At 39.6% G+C, this 26,246-nt stretch overlaps 1 protein-coding gene across 4 annotated transcripts in view; it reads left to right on the forward strand.

Annotated features, from left to right (window-relative positions):
• Positions 1-24,793, forward strand: part of LOC148871670 (uncharacterized) — a 66,721-nt gene extending 41,928 nt beyond the window's left edge. For 2 of the 4 annotated variants that reach the window (XR_016108043.1, XR_016108044.1), the window contains exons 5-7: positions 22,785-23,081; positions 23,896-24,151; positions 24,279-24,793. Coding sequence is in view for 2 of the 4 variants with exons in the window: in XM_088973350.1 (XP_088829476.1) it covers positions 22,785-23,081; positions 23,896-24,050 (452 nt within the window). In the remaining 2 variants the exon portion in view is untranslated. Of the gene's footprint in view, positions 1-22,784; positions 23,082-23,895 lie in introns of all 4 variants that reach the window. The other 2 variants (XM_088973350.1, XM_088973349.1) reach the window with 1 other exon arrangement.
• Positions 24,794-26,246: the final 1,453 nt, after the last annotated feature.

The raw sequence follows: 26,246 nt of genomic DNA on the forward strand, positions 1-26,246 counted from the left end.
CTTGCCTCAGGTTCTCACCAGAGGCCTCTGACGCCTGCTTCCTTGCAAAGCCACTACCGAGAGCTCCTCCAGACCCTGTGCATGCGCAAGTGAACAGCTGTATCTCGTTCTTCCTCGGATGCCCTTCTCATTTCCAGCCCTCAGCCTCTACAATACCCGAAGGAGCAATCCGCCTCAGCTTATCTCCTCCGGACCCTCAAAGCCTTTGGCCCTCCTTCGAAGCTTGGGAGCGAACTTACTTTGTTGCCCTTGGCTAAACCAAGCATCAACAGTTAGTATGCTGTCATGTGCCACCAGCCAAGCAAAGGCTTCCACCCTTGGGGGGGGGGACTGGGTTGCCCCACACTCCTTTTACATGATCTAAATTCCTACTATCTCAGTAAAATCTTATAGAAGGATTTTATTGAGAATCTTTCTTCGTTGCACTCTTTCCACCATAAGCCATCTGCTGCACCTCTAGAGATATTTGTCTCCTCTAACTTCTCCAATAACATAATGCATTCTTCCACTTCTTGGTCCAACAAAGTTCTTCTGAACTTTGGGTTCTAAATCACTTTATCCCCTCTCCACACATAGCATTGCTCGATAGAAACTTGATGATCTGTCAACTTGTAAAATCTAGGACACACCTCACACAACTTTCCCACCCCAAGCCACTCATCTTTCTAAAACCTTACCCTAAGGCTTTCCCCCACTTTGAACTTCACTAAGCCTTTCAACTCTTGTTTGAAACTCATTATTCCTTTCCATACACTTACCCCATAGGAGCTTCTTACTTTCCTAGATTCCCACCCAAACCTCACCACTCCATATTTTCCTACCACCACCCTCCATAAAGTTTTCCTCTCTCCATCTTGCCCAAACTTCCACAACCATTACCCTAAGAGTGCTTTGTTAACTAATTTCACCCTTCCCAGCCCTAAACCTCTCTCCTCTGCTCTACACACCTTTTCCCATTTGACCAAATGAAATCTTTTAGTCCCCCCACCCCTTCCCGTAGTAAGTCCCTCTGAATTTTCTCAATTTTCCTTGCCACTTCATTGGGAACTCTTAATAGGGAGAGATAATATGTTGGTTTGCTAGACAGGACACTCTTTATGAGTTGTGGTTCTCCCACCCAAAGATAAGTACTTGACTTTCCAACTATCTAGCCTCTTCTCCACCCTTTCTATTAAAGGTCTCCAGATACTCTTGTTGTTGTTTTTGCTTCCATTGGCTGTCCAAGATAAGTGAAATGTAGCTCCCTTACCTTACATTCCAGAACCTCTACATTTTGCGTCACTTCCTTCACACTTAAGTTCCTGAAAACTTTTTTCCAGATTCACCTTCAGACCCATCAACATCTCAAAGTTGGCTAAAATAGCCCTCAGATTCAACACTTGATTTGCTGAAGCATCCAAGAATATTAATGTATCATCGACGTATTGTAGGTGGGAGAAACTCGGGCCTTCATCTCCGACTTTGAATATAGATCTCCTAATAGAAAACTTATAAAAAGAATCTTTAATATATTTTTAGTCTTATTACAATATGTGGAGGCATATTGTATACAATAATATTTGAGCTAAAAGCCAATAGAAAATGAATAGATACTATGAAAATTAATATTTGAGGTAAAAATATAATATATTCATAAAAAACAAAAGTACAAGCCAAATGATTAAAGTAATTAATTATTAAAAAACAATAAAATGATAAAATATTTTATAGTAATTAAATGGTTTATATGGTAATGTTGTAGACGCTCATTATAAAAGCAATAAAAAATGAATAAATAATAAGAAAGTTAATATTTGAGGTAAAATATTCATAAAAAAATAAAGAGTTACTTGTATAATAATAAAATATTACTTAAACCAATTACTTCTTAGAATAAAATAAAATGCATAAATAAAATTACTTTTATAATAGTAAAAATATTAAATGGTTTATGTTGTTTGTATGATTTAATTATAATTATTTATTAGAACAAAAAGAGATGCATCATGGAAGATGCTAGTCTAGAAAGGTGTATTTATACTTCTTTTATCATTTCATAGAATATCATTGCATATTTCTACATATTTCATAATATTTCCACAACGTCTATAATTTTTACAATATTTCCCTCCAACATTTCCAAAAAATGTCCTATCTTTTAGGTAAGCAATATTTTCATCGGCGTCGACATTTCAAACCTTGATCATACAAAGTTTTCACCAACAAGAGTATAGAAACCAGATGTAAACCTCCTATTATTTCAAGGATCTTGCCCAATTTGCATCTTTATAAGCTTCCGTCTTCATGCGTCCATGGTTAGCAAACACACCTCTACTAGGATCCTTCTTAGATTTGCAAGTATTCTATCAATAGTTGTCCGATGTGAAGTCCTGGAGCATGCATGTATTGGCTAACAACACTCACAGCATAGAAGATATCCATATGTGTCATGCACAAATACATTAACCTCCCTATCCGTCTTTGATACCTTCCAACAACCTTAACTATCTAAACAAATAATTCCATGATTTTTCTCAATAGGAGTATTAGCAAACATCACTCAAAGTTTATTAGTCTCCTGTAAGAGGTCAAGAACATATGTTGGGAAATGAAGGTCCCATGCCTCAACCTAGCCACCTTTATCCCCAGAAAGTATTTCAAATTCCTAGTTCCTTTATCTCAAACTCATGATGCGAAGACTTATTTAGCATATCAATCACCACCAATTCATTGCCAACGACAACTATATCAACATATACAGTCATAACTGTAGTAGTTGAATAGGACTACAATCAGTCCTAGGTATAATGTGTAATAAACAAAGAAAAACAGATTGAGAAGGAGAGAAGAAGAAGAGGAGAATTCAGAAAGAGTGTGTCAATTAGGATTGTTGCCCCACTCAACTATTTATATTAATAATCAAATAAAGAGTAAAAGGGCTGAATTACCCCTACTGCTTACATGGAAAAAGAAATAATAAAAGCAATAATAACTACCAACTAAAATAACTGCTAACTGAAACTAACTACCATCATAAATAAACAAACAAAGTGGGGACCACATTAATGTTCTCTACACTCCCCCTCAAGTTGGGAATAGATGTTTGTCATTCCCAACTTGCATAGATATGCTTCTAACTTTGTCTTTGAAACTGCCTTGGTGAGAAGATCTGCAAGCTGCATGTTGGAGGTGATATATGGAAGACACACTTCTTGAGAGGCAACTCTTTCTCTGATAAAGTGTCGGTCCACTTAAGTGTGCTTAGTTCTGTCATGTTGTATTGGATTATGGGATATATTAATGGCCTGATTGTCACAATACAACATTAGGGGCTTCTCATAAGTAATACCCAATTCCTCAAATAGGGATTTCAACCATAGTACTTCAGCCACACCTTTGCCATGGACCTATATTTAGCTTCAACACTGGAGCGAGCAACAACATTTTGTTTCTTGGTCCTCCAAGAAACAAGATTACCTCTTATAAAAGCACAATATCCAGAGGTAGACCTCCTATCATCAACACATCCAGCCCAATCAACATCTGTGTAAACTTCTATTTTCATGTGACCATTATCCTTGAATAGTATACCTCTCCTTGGACACCTCTTCAAATATGCCAATATCCTCTCAACTGCAAGTAGGTGAGTAGTTCTAGGAGAGTGCATATATTGGCTAACACTAACAACATAACTGATGTCTGGTCGTGTGAGACAAAGATAAAGAAGCTTTCCAACTAACCATTGGAGCATAGCTTTATCTTCAAGGGGCTCTCCACCTTCTGCACTGATCTTGTGATTTTGTTCAATAGGTGTGTCAATAGGTTTAACACCGAGCTTCCCTGTTTCTTCCAACAAATCAAGAACATACTTTCTATGGGAAACAAAATTCCCATGTTTGGACTGAGCTACCTCAATACCCAAGAAATATCGTAGCGCTCCTAGGTCTTTGACCTCAAACTCCTGATGAAGGAGTTGCTTAAGAGACTCAATCTCATGTGTATCGCTCTTTGTCACTACAATATCATCCACTTATACAGTCAGCAGTGTTAAGGAAGAGCCCATTTTCTTAATAAATAGAGTGTAATCTGATTGGGCCTGCACATAGCCAAAATTTTCAAGAGTTTGTCTGAATCTATCAAACTAGGCTCTGGGAGACTGTTTCAGTGCATTTAAGGCCTTATTCAGCTGGCAAACCTTCTTTCCTATTTCTCCACTACAAAATCCCGGAGGCAACTACATGTAAACTTCTTCTTACAAGTCTCCATTGAGAAAGGCATTTTTAACATCCATCTAAAACAAAGACCATGAATAATTGGCTGCAAGAGATAATAAAACTTTGGTAGTGTTCATCTTTGCTACTGGTGCAAAAGTCTCCAAGTAATCTATTCCATATGTTTGAGTAAATCCCTTTGCAACTAATCTGGCCTTATACCTTTCAATGGAACCATCAACATTATGCTTCACAGTAAACACCCATCTACATCCAACCGGTTTCTTCCCTTTAGGTTGATCAACTAGCTCCCATGTATTGTTCTTCAGAAGGGCATCCATTTCTACCTTCATTGCTCCTTCCACTTCAGATTTTGCTCATTTAGGTATATGGGCCTCATCTTATCATGCTTCAGCCCCAAGTAACATTGAACCTTGTTGGGTGATAGATTTAGGTGCATCTGGTCATATGACTGGCCTGTCCTCATTGTTTACTACCTATCACTTATCCTTTGGCAGAGACAAAGTGTCCCAACTTCACTTTCCAACTGAGTGAAGTTGTGACTGACAACTGAGATAATGGTGCTGAATTACCAACTTCACTCTCCAACTGAGTTAGAGCAGCCCAGACAGCAACTAAGGTGTCTAGGGATGTAGCTCTTGTGCCCGATGAGGTTGCACAATCAGTAGTAACAGCCACATTGGCATTTTCCTTTTTAAGTTCGAGTTTTGCTGGAACTAGATGTCGGTGTAACTTCCAACAGGTGTCTTTAGTATGTCTAGGTTTCTTGCAATGTTCACATACTAGGTCCCTCTTATCTTCCTTCTTCATATCCCTCTCCTTATCACCCCCAAACTTTGGTTTAACTTCTGCCAAGGTTGATTCAAAAGGCTGATGCTGCAACATAAGCTTTCTCCTACTCTCTTCACTGTGCACTAAGGAGTATGCTTGTGATAAGGTCACACTTTTTCTCGTTAGAAGTTGTCTCACAATATCATATTCAGAATTCAGACCAGCTAGGAATTCAAACACCCTATTAGTTTCTACTTGCTTTTTGTAAGTATGTGCATCCTTTTAACTTTTCCACTTAATTGTTTCTAGGTGGTCAGTGTCATGCCACTAGGATTTCAAGGTTGAGAAGTAAACTGAAACTAGTTTCTCTCCTTGCTTAAGGTCATTAGCTTCACATTTCAGCTCATAAGCCCTAGCAACATTAAGGGGTTGGGAGTAGGTTTCTTTCATGATGTCCCAAATTTCCTTAGCTGTTTTTACCCACAAGTAGTTTCGGCTGATGTGAGGCTGCATGGAGTTGCACAACCATGTCATAACCAAATAGTTCTCTTGAACCCATTTGGCATAGGTTGGGTTCTCCTCAGTTGGTCCCTTCACATCCCCCAACAAATAATTCAGTTTCCCTCTACCCCCCCCCCCCAATGGCCATTGTTAGAATAATGTTACAATAACTTAGCTGCAGATGTTAGGTCCTGTTTGGCTAATTAAAGTGTTTTTTATTTCATTTTTTCTTTTTGTTATGTCTGTTATTGTACTCAGGGGCACAAGGGTCTTTTCCCTTGTTATTTCTGCCGCCCTATATATATTAAAATAAAGGCTGGAGCCGCCAACACTGTTACATTGCAAAACCCTTCTTTCTACCCTCCTCTCTTCTCTTCTCTTCTCTTCTCTTCTCTTCTCTTCCTCTTATTTCTGGCCGGCCACACTGTCCAGATGGTATCAGAGCGGGAATACTGATTAAAGAGAGCAGATCGATCAACCTAGAGAACAGATTGAACAGACTAGCAGAACCTGGGCGGAACAAAAATCTGATTCTGGACTAAAAAATAGCTACAACTGGTACAGTTCTTGTTTTTCTCTTCTTTACCCTCCTTGGTCATGTGTCGAGTGAAAACCCTGCGAGTCTGGGCGGCTGAATGCTGTCGAACCTGTGTAACCCCTGTTTTTTTTTGGATCATGTGATCCTGTTCATGTGTTAAGACAACCGTAGGTCAAGGATGACCTGTCTTCTCAATGGTTTGAGTTGACTATAAGTAAGAAGGATCTCTCCTACTGATTAGTGGCTGTTAGACATTCTGGAATTCTGGTAGGTTGGGACTGTTAAAACTATACATGTCTGAAATCTGCCGAATATTACCTCTGTTTTGTTCGGAATTTGGTACTGTTTGTGCTCAACCTAGTTGTTAAACCCAAGTGTGTGGGTGTGAATTGCGTGGAGCATTGTTTTGTGGAGTAAGGAGGGGTCCTAAGTCCGGTGTTTGGGACTGATTAACTGCTTGAACATGTCGACTGAGAATTCTACTACTTCAGAGATTTCAGGGAGTCACAATGGAGTGAGTGGGGGAATGGATATGAGCTTCCCCATGGCTGTTATTCCCTTTGATGGTCTGAATTACCTTGAGTGGTCTAGGGGAATAAAACTCTACATCACTGCTAGGGGGAAATAGGATACATCAATGGGAGAGTGAAGGAACCGAAGTATGGAAGTGAGCATGATAGGTGGAACAAAGAGAACAGTATGGTGATGTCTTGGCTCTTGGTTTCAATGCTGCCACAAGTAAGGAAGACTTTTATGTGGGTTGAAACTGCTTGTGAGATATGGGAACAAGCAAAGTCCACTTATTAAGAGCGGAGATACTATGCCAAGATATATCAACTACAAGCTGAATCCTCTACTTGCAAGCAGGGGGAGAGGAGTCTCTCAACGTACTATTTTGATTTGACATCAATATGGAAAGAACTTGATCACTATCAGAATGTGAATTGGAAGTGTGATGAAGATGCAAAGGCCTATAAGTCACTTGTATCACAACAACGAGTGTTTGCCTTCCTCCTAGGGCTAAATCCATCATATGAGTCCATCAGGGTGCAGATCTTGGGTAGTAAAGACTTGCCATCAGTCTAGGAGGTGCATGCCTTGGTGAAGTCAGAAGAAAGCAGAAGAAGTGTGATGAATGGTGTAGAAGGGGAGTCAGTTGCCCTAGCTGTCTGGGGAAATTCAGATACAAATGTCGGAGGTGGCTTTAAAAGGGGTGACACTCAAAAAAAATCAGATGATAAGAGCAAGCTTTGGTGCACTCACTGCCAGAAGACATGACACACGAAAGATACATGTTGGGATCTCCATGGAAAACCTAAATGGGCACAGGATTTGGGAAAGGAATCAGCACCTAATCAGGGCAAGAAACCAGGCCAGCAGAATCAAAAAAGGTATAACTTAGCTAATATGGCATCGATAGAGACTAGTCCTTCAGTAAATCAGGAGAGACATCCCAGTTCTAACCCTAGGGAAGATATTATCAACTCCTTTCGTGAACATTTGGAATTGTATGGTAGGACTCTCCGCCAGATGGATTCTGGGCCTACTCCTTCTACCTTGTTTGCGTCTACATCAGGTAATGCCACAGCCTTCCATGTGTCATCTCATACTACTGATTCTCCTTGGATTATTGACTTCGGAGCCTCAAATCACATCGGTAAGTCAAATTTGTTTCAGACATATAACCTTCTCTCTGGGAGAGATAAGGTAAGACTGGCTGATGGTTCTTTTTCTACCATAGCTGGCCGAGGCACCATACCTCTCCCACTTGGCCTTACTCTTCCTAATGTATTGCACGTTCCGAAATTACCTATTAATTTGTTGTCCATTAGTAGTCTTACTCACTCTTTGAACTGCTCAGTCACTTTTTTTCCGTCTTCATGTATGTTTCAGGATTTGACCTCAGGGAAGACGATTGGTAGAGAGGAAGCATGGTGGATGGTCTCTACGTGTTGGAGAATAATGTTGGTCTAGTGGTGACAAAGTCCACAAGTTCGTCAAGTGAGAGTCAGGCCTATTTATGGCATAGTCGTTTAGGTCACCTTTCTTTTGAGTCGTTAAAAGTTATGTTCCCAAAGTTGTTTGAGTCCTTGTCAGTGAGTTAGTTACAGTGTCAAACTTGTCAGTTGAGTAAGCATTGTAGAAGTTCTTTACCTTTACGAAATAAAAGATCTGAATTTCCATTTCATATTGTTTATTCTGATGTTTGGGGCCCTATTACTCTACCTATTGCGACTGGCTATAAGTATTTTGTTACTTTGATTGATGATTATTTAGATACACTTGGGTCCAATGCGATCTCGAGATGAAGTGCCACAAATTGTGAAAGATTTTCAACGCATGGTGTTCACTCAGTTCCAAACGGAAATCCATATCTTCCAATGGGACAATGCAAAAGAATATTTCCATAGTGATCTCACGAAGTTCTTTGCTTCGAGTGGGTCACTTCAGCGAAGCTCTTGTGCTAGGACACCCCAACAAAATGGTGTGGTGAACGGAAAAACCGTCACCTTCTCGAAGTTGCTCGTGGCTTGCTGGTTCATATGAATGTGCCAAAACAGTTCTGGATGTATGCAGTCTTGTGTGCGACATAGGTCATCAATCGCATGCCCTCTCGACTACTAGAGTATAAGGCCCCACATCAGCTCTTGTTCCCTACAGCCCCGCTGTCCACCATTCCAATGCGTGTTTTTGGGTGTCGTTGCTTTGTCCATAACCTGTCCCCTACTCGTGGTAAGCTTGATCCTCGGGCTATTCCTTGTGTTTTTCTTGGTTACCCTTTATCTCAAAAGGGGTATCGTTGCTATGATCCCATTGCCCGCAAGTACTATGTTTCCATTGATGTCTCATTCTTTGAGAGTTAATCGTTTTTCTCGGTTTCTCCTCAGGGGGAGCGTAGGGTTGAGGAGAAACAGGCGACGACTCAAATTCAATTACCTCCTTTACCTGATCCTCCTCCATTTCGGGTTTTTCATCGTCGCCATAAGAGCCAACAGAGTTCAAGAGCCGTGGAGTCGGACACTATGCAACCAACATCATCGGATTCACCCGAGGCAGATCCGACTCATCAGCCAGGTACACTTGCTTCCATTGATATATCTGCTCATTTAAATGTTGATTCCCTTATCACCAATGATCTTAATATTCCTATTACTAAGAGAAAGGGTGTTAGATCTTGTACCACTAATCATCCTATCTCTAATTTTGTGTCTTATGAGCATGTTTTGCCTTCGTATCGTGCCTTTCTCTCTTCTGTGGATAATGTCCCCGTTCCTAAGACTGTGGCAGAAGCTTTGTCAAAACTTGAACGGACAGATGCAATGTAGGAAGAAATTGATGCCTTACACAAAAATGGTACTTGGGAGTTGGTAGACCTTCCTGAAGGGAAGGAACCAATGGGGTGCAAGTGGGTGTTCATAGTGAAACACAAGGCTGATGGAACTGTTGAAATGTACAAGGCTAGACTGGTAGCAAGAGGCTTCACATTGGTATATGGAGTGGACTATGCAGAGACTTTTGCTCTAGTAGCCAAGATGAACTCTATCCGGATTCTCCTTTCCTTGGCAGCAAATCTTGACTGGGATCTTCACCAATTGGACATCAAGAATGCCTTCTTGAATGGTGATTTGGAAGAGGAAGTGTACATGACCCAACCCCAGGGTTCTGTGCCAAAGGCAGTGAACAAAAGGTGTGCAGGTTAAAAAAATCCCTATATGGGTTGAAACAATCACCTCGGGCTTGGTTTAGTAAGTTCCATTTAGTAGTTCAACAAATGGGATTCAAACAATGCCAGTCAGATCATACTCTGTTTGTGAAAAGAGGTGAAGGTAAAATTGTAGCTCTTATTGTGTATGTGGATGACATAGTGATCACAGGAGATTGGGAGGCTGAAATCCAGAGACTAAAAAAATTCTTAGCCACTAAATTTGAGGTGAAGGATCTGGGCCCCTTACGATACTTTCTTGTAATTGAAGTTGCCCGCTCTCACAAGGGCATCTTTATTTCCCAACGAAAGTATGTACTAGATCTACTAGAAGATACTGGCAAGTTGGGGGTAAAACCATTTGATTCACCTATTGAACCTAATCACCATCTGGGAGACAGTCAGGGAGAGTTTTTGAAAGATGTAAAGATGTTCTAGAGACTAGTGGGGAGACTTTTGTGTTTGTCTATGACCAGGCCTGGTATTGCCTATGTAGTGGGTGTCCTCAGTCAATTCATGCACAGCCCTAGGACAACTCACTTTGAGGCTGCAGAGAGGATCTTGAGATATCTCAAGAAGTTTCTCGGAGCTGGTTTGTTGTTCTAGAAACACAGTCACTTAAAAGTGGAAGTATATACTGATGTAGATTGGGTAGGAGCAGTCAATGACCGAAAGTCTACCAATGGGTATTGTGCCTTTGTAGGAGGAAACCTTGTCACATAGAGAAGCAAAAAACAAAGTGTGGTGGCTAGATCCAATGCTGAAGCAGAGTATAGAGTGATGGCTCATGGGGTTGCAAAAATCATGTGGATAAGAAATCTGTTAAGTGAATTGGGTTTCGCAGTAAGCAATCCTATGTCACTCTATTGTGACAATAAAGCGGCCATCAATATTGCTGCTAATCCAGTTCTGCATGACAAGACGAAACGCATTGAAGTGGAAAAGCATTTTATTAGAGAGAAACTTGAAAGTGGAGAAGTGTGTACACCATATGTCAGCTCAGAAGAACAACTTGCAAATATCTTCACCAAAGGTCTCCATCATGTGCGGCAGCACAAAGATTTTGTGACAAATTGGGCATGATTGACATCTATGCTTCAACTTGAGGGGGAGTGTTAGAATAATGTTACAATAACTTAGTTGCAGATGTTAGGGCCTGTTTGGATAATTAACGTGTTTTTTATTTCGTTTTTTCTTTCTGTTATGTATGTTATTTTACACAAGGGCACAAGGGTCTTTTCCCTTGTTATTTCTGCCGCCCTATATATATTAAAATAAAGGTTGGCGCCACCAGCACTGTTACATTGCAAAACCCTTCTTTCTTCCCTCCTCTCTTCTCTTCTCTTCTTCTCTTTTCTCTTCTCTTCCTCTTATTTCCGGCCGGCCACACTGTCAAGAGCCATCATGGCTGGTTGGGCCCACTCCAACTAGTTCGATCCGTCAAAATTGACAGTGGTAATCTGAAAATTGTTCTCAGGCATGCTATCAGAACCACCAGCCCTCAAAAAACCTTCTCCTTGATTCTTAAAGTCCATTATTGTCAGCCCTTCTCAAGTTATAGGTCAAAAAACTCCTTTTTAGAACTGAAATAGGTGAAATTACACTGAGAATTTGCTTAACAGATGACCTAGAAGGTTCGGCCACCACCCAGAAATATTGAATCAGGTTTGTTAGTTTTCAAAAAGCAGAAAACTCAACCTTGAATGCTGAAACTGGTCTAATTATTTCCCTAGAATTGGCAACAATCATAAACTTTAGGGTTTTAATCCTAGAACTGATCGTAGGTCAAGAAAGAAACCCTAAAAACTCAGGAGAGAACTAAAGATCTTTCATCCATACCTCCCAGATTAATAAAAAGGATCTCTTTTTAGGTTCGATCTCAAGAACAAATATTAACTTACTCAGAAAGGTCTAGCCGCCACCTTCAAACCAAGGTCTGAACCCTAAAACTGAGATTTCTTCCCTTCTTCTGATTCTTCCTTACCGCTGAACACTCTCCAAGGCCCTACAAACCCTTGGGCAACAACTGCACACTGCCAGCAACCTCCAAGAACAAGCCGATGAATATATCTCTGCTGAAACTTCCAACCCTAGGAAGTTCTCATGTAGTCGGCCTGATTAGACTAGCATGAGAATTCCTAGGTTGGCTCTCATACCAAGTAGTTGAATAGGACTGCAATCAGTCCTAGGTATAATGTGTAATAAACAAAGAAAAACAGATTGAGAAGGAGAGAAGAAGAGAAGGAGAACACGAAGAGAAGAATTCAGAAAGAGTGTGTCAACAAGGATCGTCGCCCCACTCAACTATTTATATTAATAATCAAATAAAGAGTAAAAGGGCTGAATTACCCCTACTGCTTACATGGCAAAAGAAATAATAAAAGCAATAATAACTACCAACTGAAATAACTGCTAACTGAAACTAACTACCATCATAAGTAAACAAACAAAGTGGGGACCACATTAATGTTCTCTACAACTGTCAACAATGATCCTCTTCTCTTCACAAAGAGTATGGTTAGATTATGTTAATTTATAGCCAAACCTAATCAATGCAGCCTTGAACCTATCAAACCACGCTCTAGGTGATTGCTTTAAGCCATATAATTCCTTTTAAATTTACAAACATTTCCTTTAACAACAACTGACAAGTCCATATACGCCTCCTCTTGCATGTCTCCATTAAGAAAGGCATTCTTGATGTCAAGTTGAAACAATGGCTAAGAAGCTAGTGAAAAAAGCACATGAACTGAGTTCATTTTGGCCACATGTTTAAAGGTTTCGATGTAATCAATACCATAGGTTGATGGCACTTCTTCTACCTTATAACTGCTTATACCATAGTTAATTCTGTGCTTCATCGTAAATATCCATCTGCACCCCACAGTCTCCTTATCAGCATGTAGATCAACTATCTCCCAAGTTTGATTCTTAATCAATCCATTTCCTCCTACATAGCTTATTTCCACTCAGGTTTGGAAAGAGCCTTAGACTTGGAGACATTCTTGGATATGGACATAGAAGCAAGGGAAGACAAAAAAACACGATAGATGGTGAAAGAGAACTATAAGAGAGATGATGGGAGATGCAATATGGTCCAAAGATTGTGTGTTCTCTTCCCCTTGCGGAGTGCAATGAGAAGATCCAAATCATTAGCAGTAGGTGTATCATCAACACTAATAGGGGTAAGGATATCAACAAGAAAAATAGGCATACTTGGATCTGTGTTTGGTGAACCTGGAGTCTTAGAAAGAATGGTGGGTTCTCCTAGAACATTAGAATTAACCTTCCTGTGTTGTCTCCTGAAAGCCTATGAAGAGGGACAAGTAGGTGCTGGAAACAAAACAAGAGTAGGCAAAGGAGCAAGAACAGGTAGAGTAATAGAAGAAGAAACAACACTCTCGTGCTGTAGTTACGGATGACACTAGTATGAATGATGCTTACTAATGAGTTGCCTGCTACAGGAGTTGGTAAGAGCAATGATATAATTTCCATCACTTGTGAGGAATATGAGAGGTTTTGTGAATCCTCTTCTTTGCCTTGCAAGTCCTTTACTACCCTTGCTAAGTCAGGTACAACTTGTTTAGTTTCCAGTTCTAACCATTCACCATAGGTAATTGATTCTGGAGCTTCAGATCATATGATTGGATCTTCAGATCTTTTTGAGTCCTTGTCTCCACCCCCACTACATAGACGGTTACCTTGGTTGATGGCACTTCTTCTACCATTAATGGTACTAGTAATGTTTCCCTTGGTTCTGATATTATTCTTAACTTTGTTTTTTACATCTCTAAGTTTCCCTTTATTCTCTTGTTTGTAAGTAAATGTACTAAGTCGCTAAACTGTTCAATTACCTTCTTTCCATCTTATTGTGTTTTTTAGGGTCTTGTGACAAGGAAGATGCTTGGTGGAGATCGTGAAGTTGGAGGGCTGTACTACTTGGATGTCGATGGTCCACCGAGAGCTCTTCACTCATCTCTTACTCCTCTCCAATGGCATTTCTATTTGAGTCATCCTTCACTTTGGATTTTGAAGAAATTAGTCGCTAATTTGGCATCAGTGTCTCAGTTGGATTGTAAAACATGTCAACTTAGCAAGCATCATAAAGTCACTTTTATTCCTAGAGAAGATAATAGAATCCAGAGTCATTTTGATCTTGTCCACTCAAATGTTTGGGGTCTTAGTCGTGTGTCGTCTTACAATGGATTTCGATATTTTGTAATCTTTATTGATGACCATTCAAGAATGACATTGATATTTTTAATGAAAGAATGTTTAGAATTGTTCTCTGTTTTCCTTTCTTTCCATGCTGAAATTCAAGATCAGTTTGGTGTTTGTATTAAAATCTTTTGTTTTGATAATGCAAATGAGTATTTTCATAGTTCCTTTCAATCATATTTTGACACTCACAACATTATACATTAATCTTCTTGTTCCCACACTCCTCGGCAAAATGGTGAGTTGGAACAGAAGAAGTGACACACTATTGAGACTACTCGTGCCTTATTACTCCAAATGTTTGTTCCTAAAACCTATTGGAGTGAAGTTGTTCTTCATGTTTCTTGATCAATTGTACTCTCCATTTTCTATTTTGATTCTTTCAAAAGTTCCCTTTCTCTCTTTCTCTGTGTGTTTTTGGTTGTATTTGTTTTGTCCATCGCTTGGGCTTGTAACATGATAAACTTGAGTCCCAAGCAATTCAGTGTATCTTTCTAGGCTACTCTTGCACAAAAAAGGGGTACAAATGTTATGATTCTATCCTCCATAAGTCGTTTGTTGTTCCTGATGTCACCATCTTTGAGAGTCTTCCTTATTTTTCTGGATGGGTCTTGTCTGCTTCAGGTAGTGTTTGTATCCTTCTTCCCACTATTGAGGAGCCCAATTGACGATCAATTCATAGAGTGTACATTAGACGTGCTCAAGAGCTTGCGCCATTTTCTACACCAGCAAAAACTTTATCTTTTGTCCCTTCACTAGCATCGGAACCATCAATAGACCTTCCACTGTTAGATCTTGATCTTTCCATTGTTGTACGTAAGGGCAAACGTACTTGTACTGGCCATTCCATCTCTCGTTATTGTTCTCTTGTTCGTTTATCTACTACCCTTCAGAAATTTGTCTCTTCTGTCTTTTGTATCTATCACTAGGTTTGTTCAAGAAGCTCTTGCCTCACCTGATTGGAAGAAAGCAATGGATGATGAATTTCAAGCTCTCTACTCTAACCATACATGGGACCTTACCTTTTTATCCCCAGGGAAACAAGCAGTTGGCTATAGGTGGGTGTATACAATTTAACACAAACAAGATGGTAGCATTGAGAGACTCAAAGCCCAGCTGATGTCAAAAGGCTATTCATAGACCTATAGTGTTGATTACTCTGATACCTTTTCTCCAATGGCTAAGTTGTCATCTTACGGGTTATTATTTCTCTTGTTGTCCACTTTGGTTGGCCCTCGTACTAGTTTGATTCAAAGAATGCTGTCTTTAATGATGATCTTCAAGAGGAGGTATACATGAAGCAACCTCTTGGGTATGTTGCTTAGGGGGAGGTTGGTTCAGTAGTGTTGATCATTGTGGGCCTGGTTTGGTAGGTTCAATGGTGTTGTACAGGAGTTTGATCCAAGCAATGTGGAGTTCATCATTCAATCTTCAGTAGTGATACCGCATCTGGGAAGATCATTTAGGTAGTGTTTGTTGATGACACAGTCATCACTAGTAGTGATGTTAGTGGGATTGATGATTTGAAACAATTTTTGCAACATTTTTAAACCAAGGATTTAGGATCCTTGAAGTATTTTCTTGGTATTGAAGTAGCCCACTCGAAGTGGGGAATCCCTTTGTCACAACGCAAGTATGTCTTGGATTTATTGGATGAGACCAGTCTATTAGGGGCTAAACCAGTTGAAACTTGTATAGATCCTAATGTGAAAACGGCTGATAGTTAGGGGAAGCCATTCAATGATCCTAGAGGGTATAGGAGATTAGTTGGCAAATTGATTTATCTCACCATCACCTGTCCTGATATCTCCTTCAGTGTAGGGGTTCTGAGTCAGTTCATGTAGAACCCCATAGTCATTCACTAGGAAGGTGTCGTAAGTTGAGATACTTAAAAGGTGCTCTAGGCCGGGGGGTTACTATACAAGAAAGAGGGAGAATTAACCTTTGAGGGATATTTCAATGCAGATTGGGCAGGTTCCTCAATGTGTAGAACGACTATGACAAGGTACTATAGCTTTTTGTGTAGTTGCTAGGAGTAGTGCTGAAGCTGAGTATACTGCAATGACCCACACCACTTGTGAGTTGATATGGCCGAAACATCTCCTTCAAGAGATAGGTATTTTTATAGGGAACCCTGTCAAGTTATTTTGTGATCAAGTTGCTACTCATATTGTTGGCTATTGTTGAGATATGTATGGAATTCAGTTTTGCTCACATTGTCATCATTTGGAACATATTGTGGAGTATTGTTGTCTATTAAAGAAATCGGGAAGTTATGCCAACCGGGTCACCTATCCAGATGATGATATATTACAGTCCCAACCATAGACAGTTGCTACAAACAATCAGCCAGAAGGGGAGCCAATGGCTATTTCTAAGGAAGAGTATAATCAGTTGGTTGCAACCTCATCTTTGTCCATTGCTACTCTTGCCCAATCATCAGGTATTGTCTCCACTTGCCTTCTTACCTCATCACCTTCATGGGACATTGACTCAGCAGCTGATCACATGTCAGGTACTTCATCTATTTTTTCTCAATTAACTTCTTTGTCTTCTTATGCCCAACATGTTACTCTTGCTAATGGATATAAATCTCTAATATCTGGCATAGGTTATATGAACCCAACATCCCAACTATCTTTATCAATTGATCTTCATGTTCCTCACCTTCCTTCAAATCTTATGTCTGTGAGTAAGTCTACAAAATCACTAAATTGTTTTGTTACCTTTTATCCTCTTATTGTCTGTTTTAGGACTTAAAAACGAAAGAGGAGGATTGGTGGAGTTGGATCTGGTGGTCTATAGTATTTGCAAGGTGGCTTAGGACTTACTACCTATTGAAGGCATTTTTTTAATCCAAATATATTAATAATTTAATAACCCAAATAAATGGGTTGGCTAGTTTGCTAGCCAAATCATCAAAACTATAAAAGGGTATCCCGTATGGGAGTTCCCTTTCTTTAAGTGGGAGGGACAGATGTCCTTCACGTAGGAGGAGGTAGTTACATAACTACCCCACTCCCTATTTAAGCTCCTTCAGGGGAAGCTAGAGGAGGGGAGACACTCTTTGGGGAAAATTATCTCAAGAGATCCTTAAGAAAAGCAAAGATAAAGAGAGAAGAAAAGAGAAGTGCTCAAGGGAAGGCAGGGAAGGAAAAGTCTCACTAATACAAGTAGAAAAGGGAAAGTCCTCTCTGTGAATACTTCTAGTATATGTCTTCTGCTATGTATCCTTCTTTCTCTCTCTTTTATTTAAACTTGGAGAAAGGAAATAGAGGGAAATAAACCATAAACCATCTACAACCAAGTGCCTCTACTTGGTTGATTATGGTCCCTCTTCTGAGACAAAGTTAGGGATTAAACCATCTACAGTCTAATTCTCAAGGGACGATTATGGTTCCCTTCAAATGAAAATGAAGAGTAGAGGGATAAAAACTGTCTACAATCAAATATTCAGTTTGATTGACTACGATTCCCTTTTTGTATGCAAAAATCCAAGGATTAAGGTTGTTTACAGTCAGAATTTCATCTGATTGACTACAGCTTATTGTAAAGAAAGAAGTGAGAAGGAAATTTTCTTTGTATCAAAAAGAAAAGAGAAATGTATTGTTGTATAGTTTCTCAATTGTATTTTCTTTTTCCTTCTTCTCATTCTTGTACACTTGATGTAAAAGAAATGCAAATGAATAGTTCTTTATAAGTACCCTATTGTTATTTTCTTTTGTTCTATGCATTCATTTCTCCAAGTCAGAATCAAAAGGTGTTCTCTACTTTCTTTTGTTCACACCAACATTGCCTTGCAGTCTTCTCCTGGTATGTCTCCTTTTCAACTTCATTGCTGGCTAAGTCATCCTTCATTTTAGAGTCTTCATGTCATGGTTCCTTTGCTTCTGTTCGACACAAATTTTGAGTGTGATGCGTGTTAGCTTAGCAAGCATCATCGGGTTGTTTTTCCTCTTTGAGCTATGAATTGTGTTTATACCTTTTGGGGTCCGTGTCCTATAGTGTGTTATTTGGGGTTCAAGTATTTTATTACTTTTGTGGATGATTTTTTAGGAGTTACCTGGTTATATTTGTTAAAGGAGAGGCCTGAATTCAAGTCTTTCTTTACAGAAATAAAAACCTAGTTTGGCTCTATTATTTGTGTTATGCAATCTGACAATGCCAAAGAATACATGTCTTCACCATTTACTGAATTTTACAATGAGCATGGAATCATACATCAAACATCTTGTCTTGATGCACTATAACAGAATGGTGTGGTTGAACCCAAAAACTGTCATCTACTAGAAGTTGCACAAGCCCTTCTTATCCAGATTAATGTGCCAAACGTTTATTGGAGTGATGTTCTTATCGCTTGTAACCTCATTAATAGAATACCCTCATCAATTTTGAAAATAAGATGCTCATTCTATCTTGTTTCCTAATGCTCCCTTATTTGCTTTAGCACCTTCTATTTTTGGATGTGTTTGCCTATCTTTTTGATTGTCAATGTAACAAGTTTGAACCCCATACAGTTGAGTGCCTTTTTGAGATATTCAAAGACTTAGAAAGGGTACAAGTGTAATAGTCCTCCCTGTCATCACTTTGTTAGTGCTAAAGTTACCTTTCATGAGTTTACTCCGTATTTCTCATTTATCGATCTGCATCCTTCTCCACTGGGTGATTCTCTTCCTCTTCCTGTCCCATTTTCTAACTTTTCCACATATTGAGGTAGACTACCACTTTGTTAGAGAAAAGACTCAAAGTGGTTATATTGACATACCATTTGTGAGGACATGGGACCTATTAGCTAATTTATAGACCAAGGCCCTACATCATCCTCATATTGATTTTATGACTAACAAGATGGGTCTATTTGATATATATGATGTATATTCACCAATTTGAGGGGGAGTGTTAAAAGAATAGTCTTTCTGGGTGTATCGGGCAGTAGGATAAAATGAGTATTTATCTTATTTTATGGACACTCCTGCCCACTATTTATCATAAATAGGGGCATATGTGTAATTCAGCATTATTTTATTATTAATATAATGGTCAGTCGACTGCTTAGGGTGGATTAAGACAATCTAATCATTCTCTAAATAGATCGACAATTTCTTTCTTCTCTCTTTTCTCTCATCTCATCTTGAAGTTGTATATAGAATCCTAAAGTATCTTAAGGGATCACCTAGAATGGGGATTATTTTAAGAGGATATGGTCATATGATTGTGTTTGTGTTTACAGGTGTTGATTGGATTGATCACCAATAGTTAGGATGTCAACAATGGGGTATTATATGTTTTATGTGGCAATCTTATTTTCTGGAAGAGCAAGAAACAAAATGTTGTGGCTAAATCAAGTGTAGAAGTTGAGTATAGAGACACGAGTCATGCAACAAGAGAATTAGTATGGCTTAAGAGAGAAAGATGCTTAGCTATGTATATCTATTTGCAGGGTTGCAAGTTGGGTACCCAATTTGAAGAATTGATACTGCATAGGCCCCGGGATTTCAGGCTGTGACCATTGCAATTTTAGGCCCCGTTTGGTGCATCTTTTAGTGCGGGTTGTTGGCTTTTTAGAAGCCCGACAGCCCGCAATTTGGTCTTTTCCCATTTGGTTGGGAAAAGATCTAGTTGTCGAAAGCCACAGCCCCAAAAAGATGCGGGAAGCCCGTTTCGGGCTATTTTTTGGAAGCTTCAAATGGAGCTTTTTGCCTTTTTTCAACTCGTCTTCACACAGGACGCACGGAAAGATGCACTTTAACCAAAAGCTCACACCGTCCTTTCACTGTCAGAGCTTCCAGAAGATCTTTCAAAAAAGACTTGCCAAATGGCCTCTTAAAAAATTCCCAACCTGAACCCGCCAAAGTTGCATTTCTATCTATTTGAAGGTCTCTTACAATGGCTTGCTTTGGAGTCTGCTTTGCCAATACTGGAGGCCTGCAAAATGCTTCTGTTTGACTTAAAATACTCGTACCCTAGATCGGGATTTCTGACCAAGATGCCATCAAATCTCAATATTTTGTAGCAGTGGTATTGTGAGTAGGGAGTGCTTATCAAAAAAGAAAAAAAAAATTGTGAGTAGGGAGTGAAGGTTAAACACTTGGGGGGATGCTTTAGGACTGTAAAATCTAGGGAAGGTTTCTTTACATACTGGCATTAGAAATACCTTTGAATTCCATCGTGACTAGCATTCAAGAACAAGGGTGAGGAACTACCCCTTAGGGCTTTAAAAGAAGCCTATTCGTTGTAAATGAACTCTCCTGTTTCTTCCCATTCACTCCACATCGCTGGATGAATATTGGACTTCCAATACATCTTCTCTGGTTCTCCAAATTGATAATCTCTCCAATAGGCAATATCGTAACATATGTTCAATGGATCCTGAGTTATGTTGTCTTGTCACTTAAAGATGCATATGGAGATGGTTTCTTATTCACTTTAAATTAGGCACATGTGAAGGGATGGGAGATCCATCATATGGATGGCCGAACCCTGTAGGAAGGTTGGGCGAAATTTCAAAAAATTCTTTACTCCCATCTGGGAATCCTATTCCCAATTTAGAAAACTGCATTTTCAAGATTTGTTCTTGTAACCAAATCGGACCAAATTTGAAACCAAATTAAGGGAGGGATATACCTGATACGAAATTCACACAAGAATGCTCCTCCCAACGTAGGTGTTCACGCCCAAAGAGAGTACCAAATCCTTCCTCCACTGAAGATGACATAGCTTAGGATGAGGCAGGATCAGCAGATGGTTCTTCACCAAGAACTAGTGATTCTTCAGCAAGAATCGAGTGGGACAGTGAGCACAACTTCTAGATTGTTTCTTCTGGCAAGAAACAATATCAAGATCGAATCTTGAACCAATCCAAGAACTGGAGATCGAACAGGGTAGGGCGGCAAGAGCAGGAATAAAAAGAGCAGAAGGCAAGATCTATCTAACTGTGTTGTCTTCTCTTTGTATTCAGTGAGTGTGTTTTGAAGGTCCACCCTGCTCTCTTATTTATAGCCTTAAAGAGACAATTTTCTAATCCCATTAGGAGTTTCCTAATCCAAATCTTTTATTTGGATCTAGACTCTTTAAGTGGATAAGGATAATCCCTTATCTTATCTGCTGATCCAAATCCCAGATCCGCCCCTATTTAATTAATCTAATTAACCCAGTTCGAAATGGGCTTTTAGGCCCATAAAGCATTCAGGCATGGGACCCTATCATTGATCTACACATCAGCCACATGGGCTCAGCCTAGCCTTTGTCACAAGGTCTATCCGAATTCACTGCTGAATGCAGTGAACCCCTGAGTTCATCACTATGGGCTCTTAATGTGCTCAACATTTACACTAAATGGTCCTTGGGTCTAGCCATCTTATGAAGGACCAAGGACTGTGGGCAGATGCTTTATTAGCCCATCAGGTATAATCCTCAATGGTCTTATACTTAACCTCTCAACTCATAATGATCAAACACTGCCTGACAGGAGATGACCTCTCCCTCGGCTGCAAGGTAAAGTGCTGCACTCTCTACTCACATGGACCCCGGGAATTAAAACCTTCGGCAAACATTTTGAAACCATAATATATATATATATATATATATATATATATATATATATGTATGTATGTATATCTCTATATAAATATATTTTGCAAAAACAAATTTCAACAGTTGAAATCAACTGCCGGCAGTTTAGGTTTCCATCCGAGAGTGTGCATCCCCGATCATTCACTTTGTCCGACAAAAGGGGTTGATCCTGTCACAATGATCACCCACTCAAATGAATTCTCAGATTGTCCCAAAATACCCAGGTTTTGACCCCCTCTAAGGATCTCATTGATTGGCATATCAAAGACTTCCCAATCCGACACCTAGTGCAGTATCATAACCGAGTCTAGGTGTCAGGTGTAACATTCCAGTTTTGCCCATCTATCTCCAAGGTCCAGGGCAACATTGAAATTTTGGTCCGATTCAAGGTTTCAAGAAAACCCACACTACATGTACCTCAGGTCTCACCTTGGCAGCTGAGACAAACCACCCCAACCAACTTGGCAGTACACCAGTGTCAGCCTTGGCAGGATAAATCTCCCCAGATCCATCCAACGGTTGTGAAGGTTCTAAACTAACACAAGTCTCTTATGTGTCCAATTTAAGGGTATTACACAGAAACACACCATAATAACATGAATCAAATATGTACTTTACTCATTTACAATAAATGTCATAATGTACATCATGCTGATTGGAGCTAAGGGCATACATTGTCTAACAACATGATGCATGCATAAGAGAGAATCATTTTCGGTACTTCCTTTCTAGCAGAACACTTGTTAGTGCACCCACAAATTGCCTCACATGATGAGAGCCTTGGATGATTGTTTAATGCTGACTATGCTCTTTTTAAAATAGTTCTTGATTCCTGAGAGTCCCAATCAGTTGCTTAAATGTTGTCATATTTATTTTACATATTTTAGTAGGGAAATTTCTAATTAGGAGGAAGAAGAATATAATCAGGTTGATTTCCATGTGCCAATCTTTTATAAATGGTAGATGTAGCTACACTCCTACATGAATTTTCTAGGGACTCGACTTGGTTTGCTCTACTTTAACCTGGTTTAGACAACACAGGACTGGGAATTTCACCCTTGATGTAGGGATTGAGATGAAGTATTGGGCCCTAGACACAATCTGGGTCCAATCAAGAAGTATATTTGCTGGGCTTTGCCCCTTGATTATCCAAATTGCATCCCTAGAGTGCTCTTGATTGCTAAATTTGCCAATATGTTTTTTTATGTCTCGTCAACCTTAAGGATAAAGCTTCTCTATGAGAGTTAAAATTTGTGATCCATTATTTCAGGTGATTCATATAACCATGGGGAGAGGATAGACAGTTCTAAGTTTGGGGCTGATCCCGGTTTGCCCAGTGAAGCTGAATTTTCTAAGGTAGCAGCAGGTAAAGCGACTAAGTCCACTCCTGCCTACCGATGTAAAAAGTGCAGGAGAGTTGTTGCATTGCAAGATAATGTTGTGGATCACACTCCTGGCGAGGATGAGACATATTTTGGATGGCAAAAGGAGAAAAGTGGTGATCCTTTGAACAGGTCTTATGAGTGCTCATCTATCTTTGTTGAGCCCTTGCGCTGGATGACCACAGGTATTATGCATCTGACTTTCTTATTTAATAATTTCTAGGTCTGACTTATCTAAACAAGGTATAATTCACCTTGTTTTTCTTTTTATTTTGTTTCCATTAAGGGTGTTTAAATAAAGTCTATTCATAATTCAATAGCTAAAACATTAGGAAAGGGGCTAAAAATGATAAAGGTTACTGATTTAAATGATGGGTAAATTGTTTATCGTAAATCTTACCATAGATTCTTATTGTGTTTGTCAAGAATTTTAGGGTGATACTTGCAGTTTACTAGACAATGTTTCCTACTTGTACATTGTACCCTTTACCACAATGCATTTCCATAATGGTGGGGGGAGATAATGTTCAATGGGAAAAGAAATCAAATCCCTAATTTTCCTGGTGCTTCACTTGGAAAGAAAACCTGAATACTTGAGAAATATCAGCTTTGCTAGATATGAATTGCCAGGATCAACCTTTGCTGAAAATGATTTACCTAAAATTAGGAATGTTTTGAAAATGCTTTTTTTTTCCTCTGGGCAGCCAGTTTACATGAAACCAAATGCCTTAAATTAGTAATTTCTCCAAAAATTATTCATTTTCCTTGCATTTTAGGTGCAGCCAAATGGAGCCTTAAGGAAAAAGTAAAGCAGTTTAAATGATTTTGCACATCTTCATCTTCAATGGAAAGAAGCTTGATCATTTTATGAATTATTAGCTACAATCATGTCCAAAATCTTCTCAAATGATTTGTGTAACTCAATTAATGTCATTGCATATGAACAACTTATTTGTCTGTTGAATTGATGCATTACTGACAGTTCTCCTACTTGTCCAGTTGAAGAGGGTGGATTGGAAGGCAAACTGTCCTGTGTTCATTGCGACACTCGATTGGGGTACTTCAACTGGTCAGGCATCCAATGCAGCTGTGGTAGCTGGATCACTCCTGCCTTTCAGCTCCACAAAAGTCAGCTTGACATTAGTACTATGTAATGTGCATTGATGCTCCACTTGTGGCTTGACACTCATAAAGATCTCCTGCGACTGGAGTTGTGGATACCACCCTAGCTCCCATGGACTAGGATAAAGGAAAGGTACAAAAGCGTTGAAAACGATAGTAGCCAAAAGTTTCCTAATAAAAATTGAATACTTTAATCACATTGTATACAATTTATGGGTGGCTTTATAGACAAGCTTTCTTGAGCTTTGCCTGGTGTACAGTTCTAGGCTTTGGAGCTTCGATAGAAGTTGTAGATGGAGCGGTTCAATCTTGTCGCAGTCATATTTGCAATATGCGTGGTGTTCAATAATTGATTGCGTATTCATCATTTTCTCAGGGAAGACTTCGCATTGAAACTGGGAATAATTCTGATGCCAGTATGTCTCAATGTATTTATTCATTAAAATATATTTAAGACATTGTTTGAACCATGAGATTCCATGGCCAGTCGGATTGCACGCAGGAGGTTTGACCGTTTGATCCCGCACCTTCATTTTCGGGGGAACGAGTGATCATCTCAGCTACTGGGTCATCGGCACATTAGCTTTTCTGCTCATGTTGTTTCCTTGGCTTTTACTGGTGTCTAAATTTTTAGTATATCTATTGAGTCTCTCCCAAGGTTCAAAATATCCATATTCCATATCATATTAATAGGCTTGGAAATGGAAATGTCACCAAACACGTTGGATAAATAAATAGTTGGAATAAGAATGGGTCATTCCAATTTCGATTTTAAGCACTTATTCTATTAAACCAAATGGACCTTAAGTAGTTATATCCAATCTCTCTCTCTCTCTCTCGCCTTGAGGAGTATTGTGTTGGGTAAGACCGTAGGAACCCAACAATTAGGTATTAGAGCTTTGCAATCTAAGACTTGGGAAGCAGAGGATTCTCAACACTTGGTCGGAGATGGATGAAAAACAGCTTGACCGCATCTCCACTTGCACAAGGTCACGTGTGATCTGTTAGAAATTGAAAAAACATTAGCAATCTAAGACTAATGCTAATGTTGGGTCGGTTGAGTATTGTGTTGGGTAGGACCGTAGGAACCCAACAATTAGGTATTAGAGCTTTGCAATCTAAGACTTGGGAAGCAGAGGATGCTCAGCACTTGGTCGGAGATGGTTGAAAAACAGCTTGACCGCATCTCCACTTGCACAAGGTCACGTGTGATCTGTTAGAAATTAAAGAAACATTAGCAGCAGTGATGGTACAACTGGGAAAAGGAGCTATCGCCAACAACCATGACGGTGAAGTGGTGAACATTGGAAAGGATGGTTGGTGGGGAGGACAGCCAAGCTGGATTTCCTCATCTACAACGGTGACAACCTGATTCCATGGATTTACAAAGTAGAAAGGTACTTTGAATACTTCTAGTCAACAGACTCCCCATATCCTCGAAGGTGAGGCTATCCTATGGTTCCAATGGTTCCATAAAAGTCGACTCGGGTTTCTTGGGCTGGCTTCATGGAGGCTCTAATGTATCTGCTTTGGTCCTACGACGTGTGATTGTGATGAAAGCTTAGCTAAACTCAAGTAGATTGGATCTATCAGGGACTATCAAATTGAGTTTGAAAGGTTGTCTACCTAAGTTCGCGGTTGGCCTGAAAAGGCTTTACTGGGGTGTTTCATAGGGGGGCTAAGAGAAGAAATATGAGTCGAGGTCAAGGCTTTTAGGTCTCCCCCACCTGCAGGAAAAGATTAACAGACTAAAGAGATTAGGCCTAGCCCAATCAACCTAAGTCCTCCACAAATGTAATCCAAGCTGTTGTTTCCTTCGGAAGGCTTTGTGGGTCGAAATGTAGGTAAATGTAACGGGGTTGTATTACGACTGTGATGATAAACTTGAGCCAGCACATTAGTCTAAAGCCTATCTAGTGTTCTTGCTTCAAACTAAATAACTAATGATCAGGAAGAGGAGGCAGGAGCCATAGAATTTAAGTCTAGCCATGAGCAACAATCAGATGGGCCAGAAAGCCTAGAAATGCTAGAAATATCATTATAGTCCCCAATTGGGTGGGCTATCTTCCCCTCAAATCATGCGCCTGGTGGGGGTTCTCTTGGCTGGACCATTTCAGTACTGGTCGATAGTGGTAGCATTCATGGTTCATGTGGCAAATGGAAATCAAATTAAATGTGACAGTATTTGCAAGAACGTCCCATTTTGGGTCCAAGGCTAAGAGGTCACT

Source organism: Nelumbo lutea, chromosome 2 (assembly GCF_056320005.1).
Source record: "Nelumbo lutea isolate HS-2025 chromosome 2, American lotus-T2T, whole genome shotgun sequence".
Lineage (NCBI taxonomy): Eukaryota > Viridiplantae > Streptophyta > Magnoliopsida > Proteales > Nelumbonaceae > Nelumbo > Nelumbo lutea.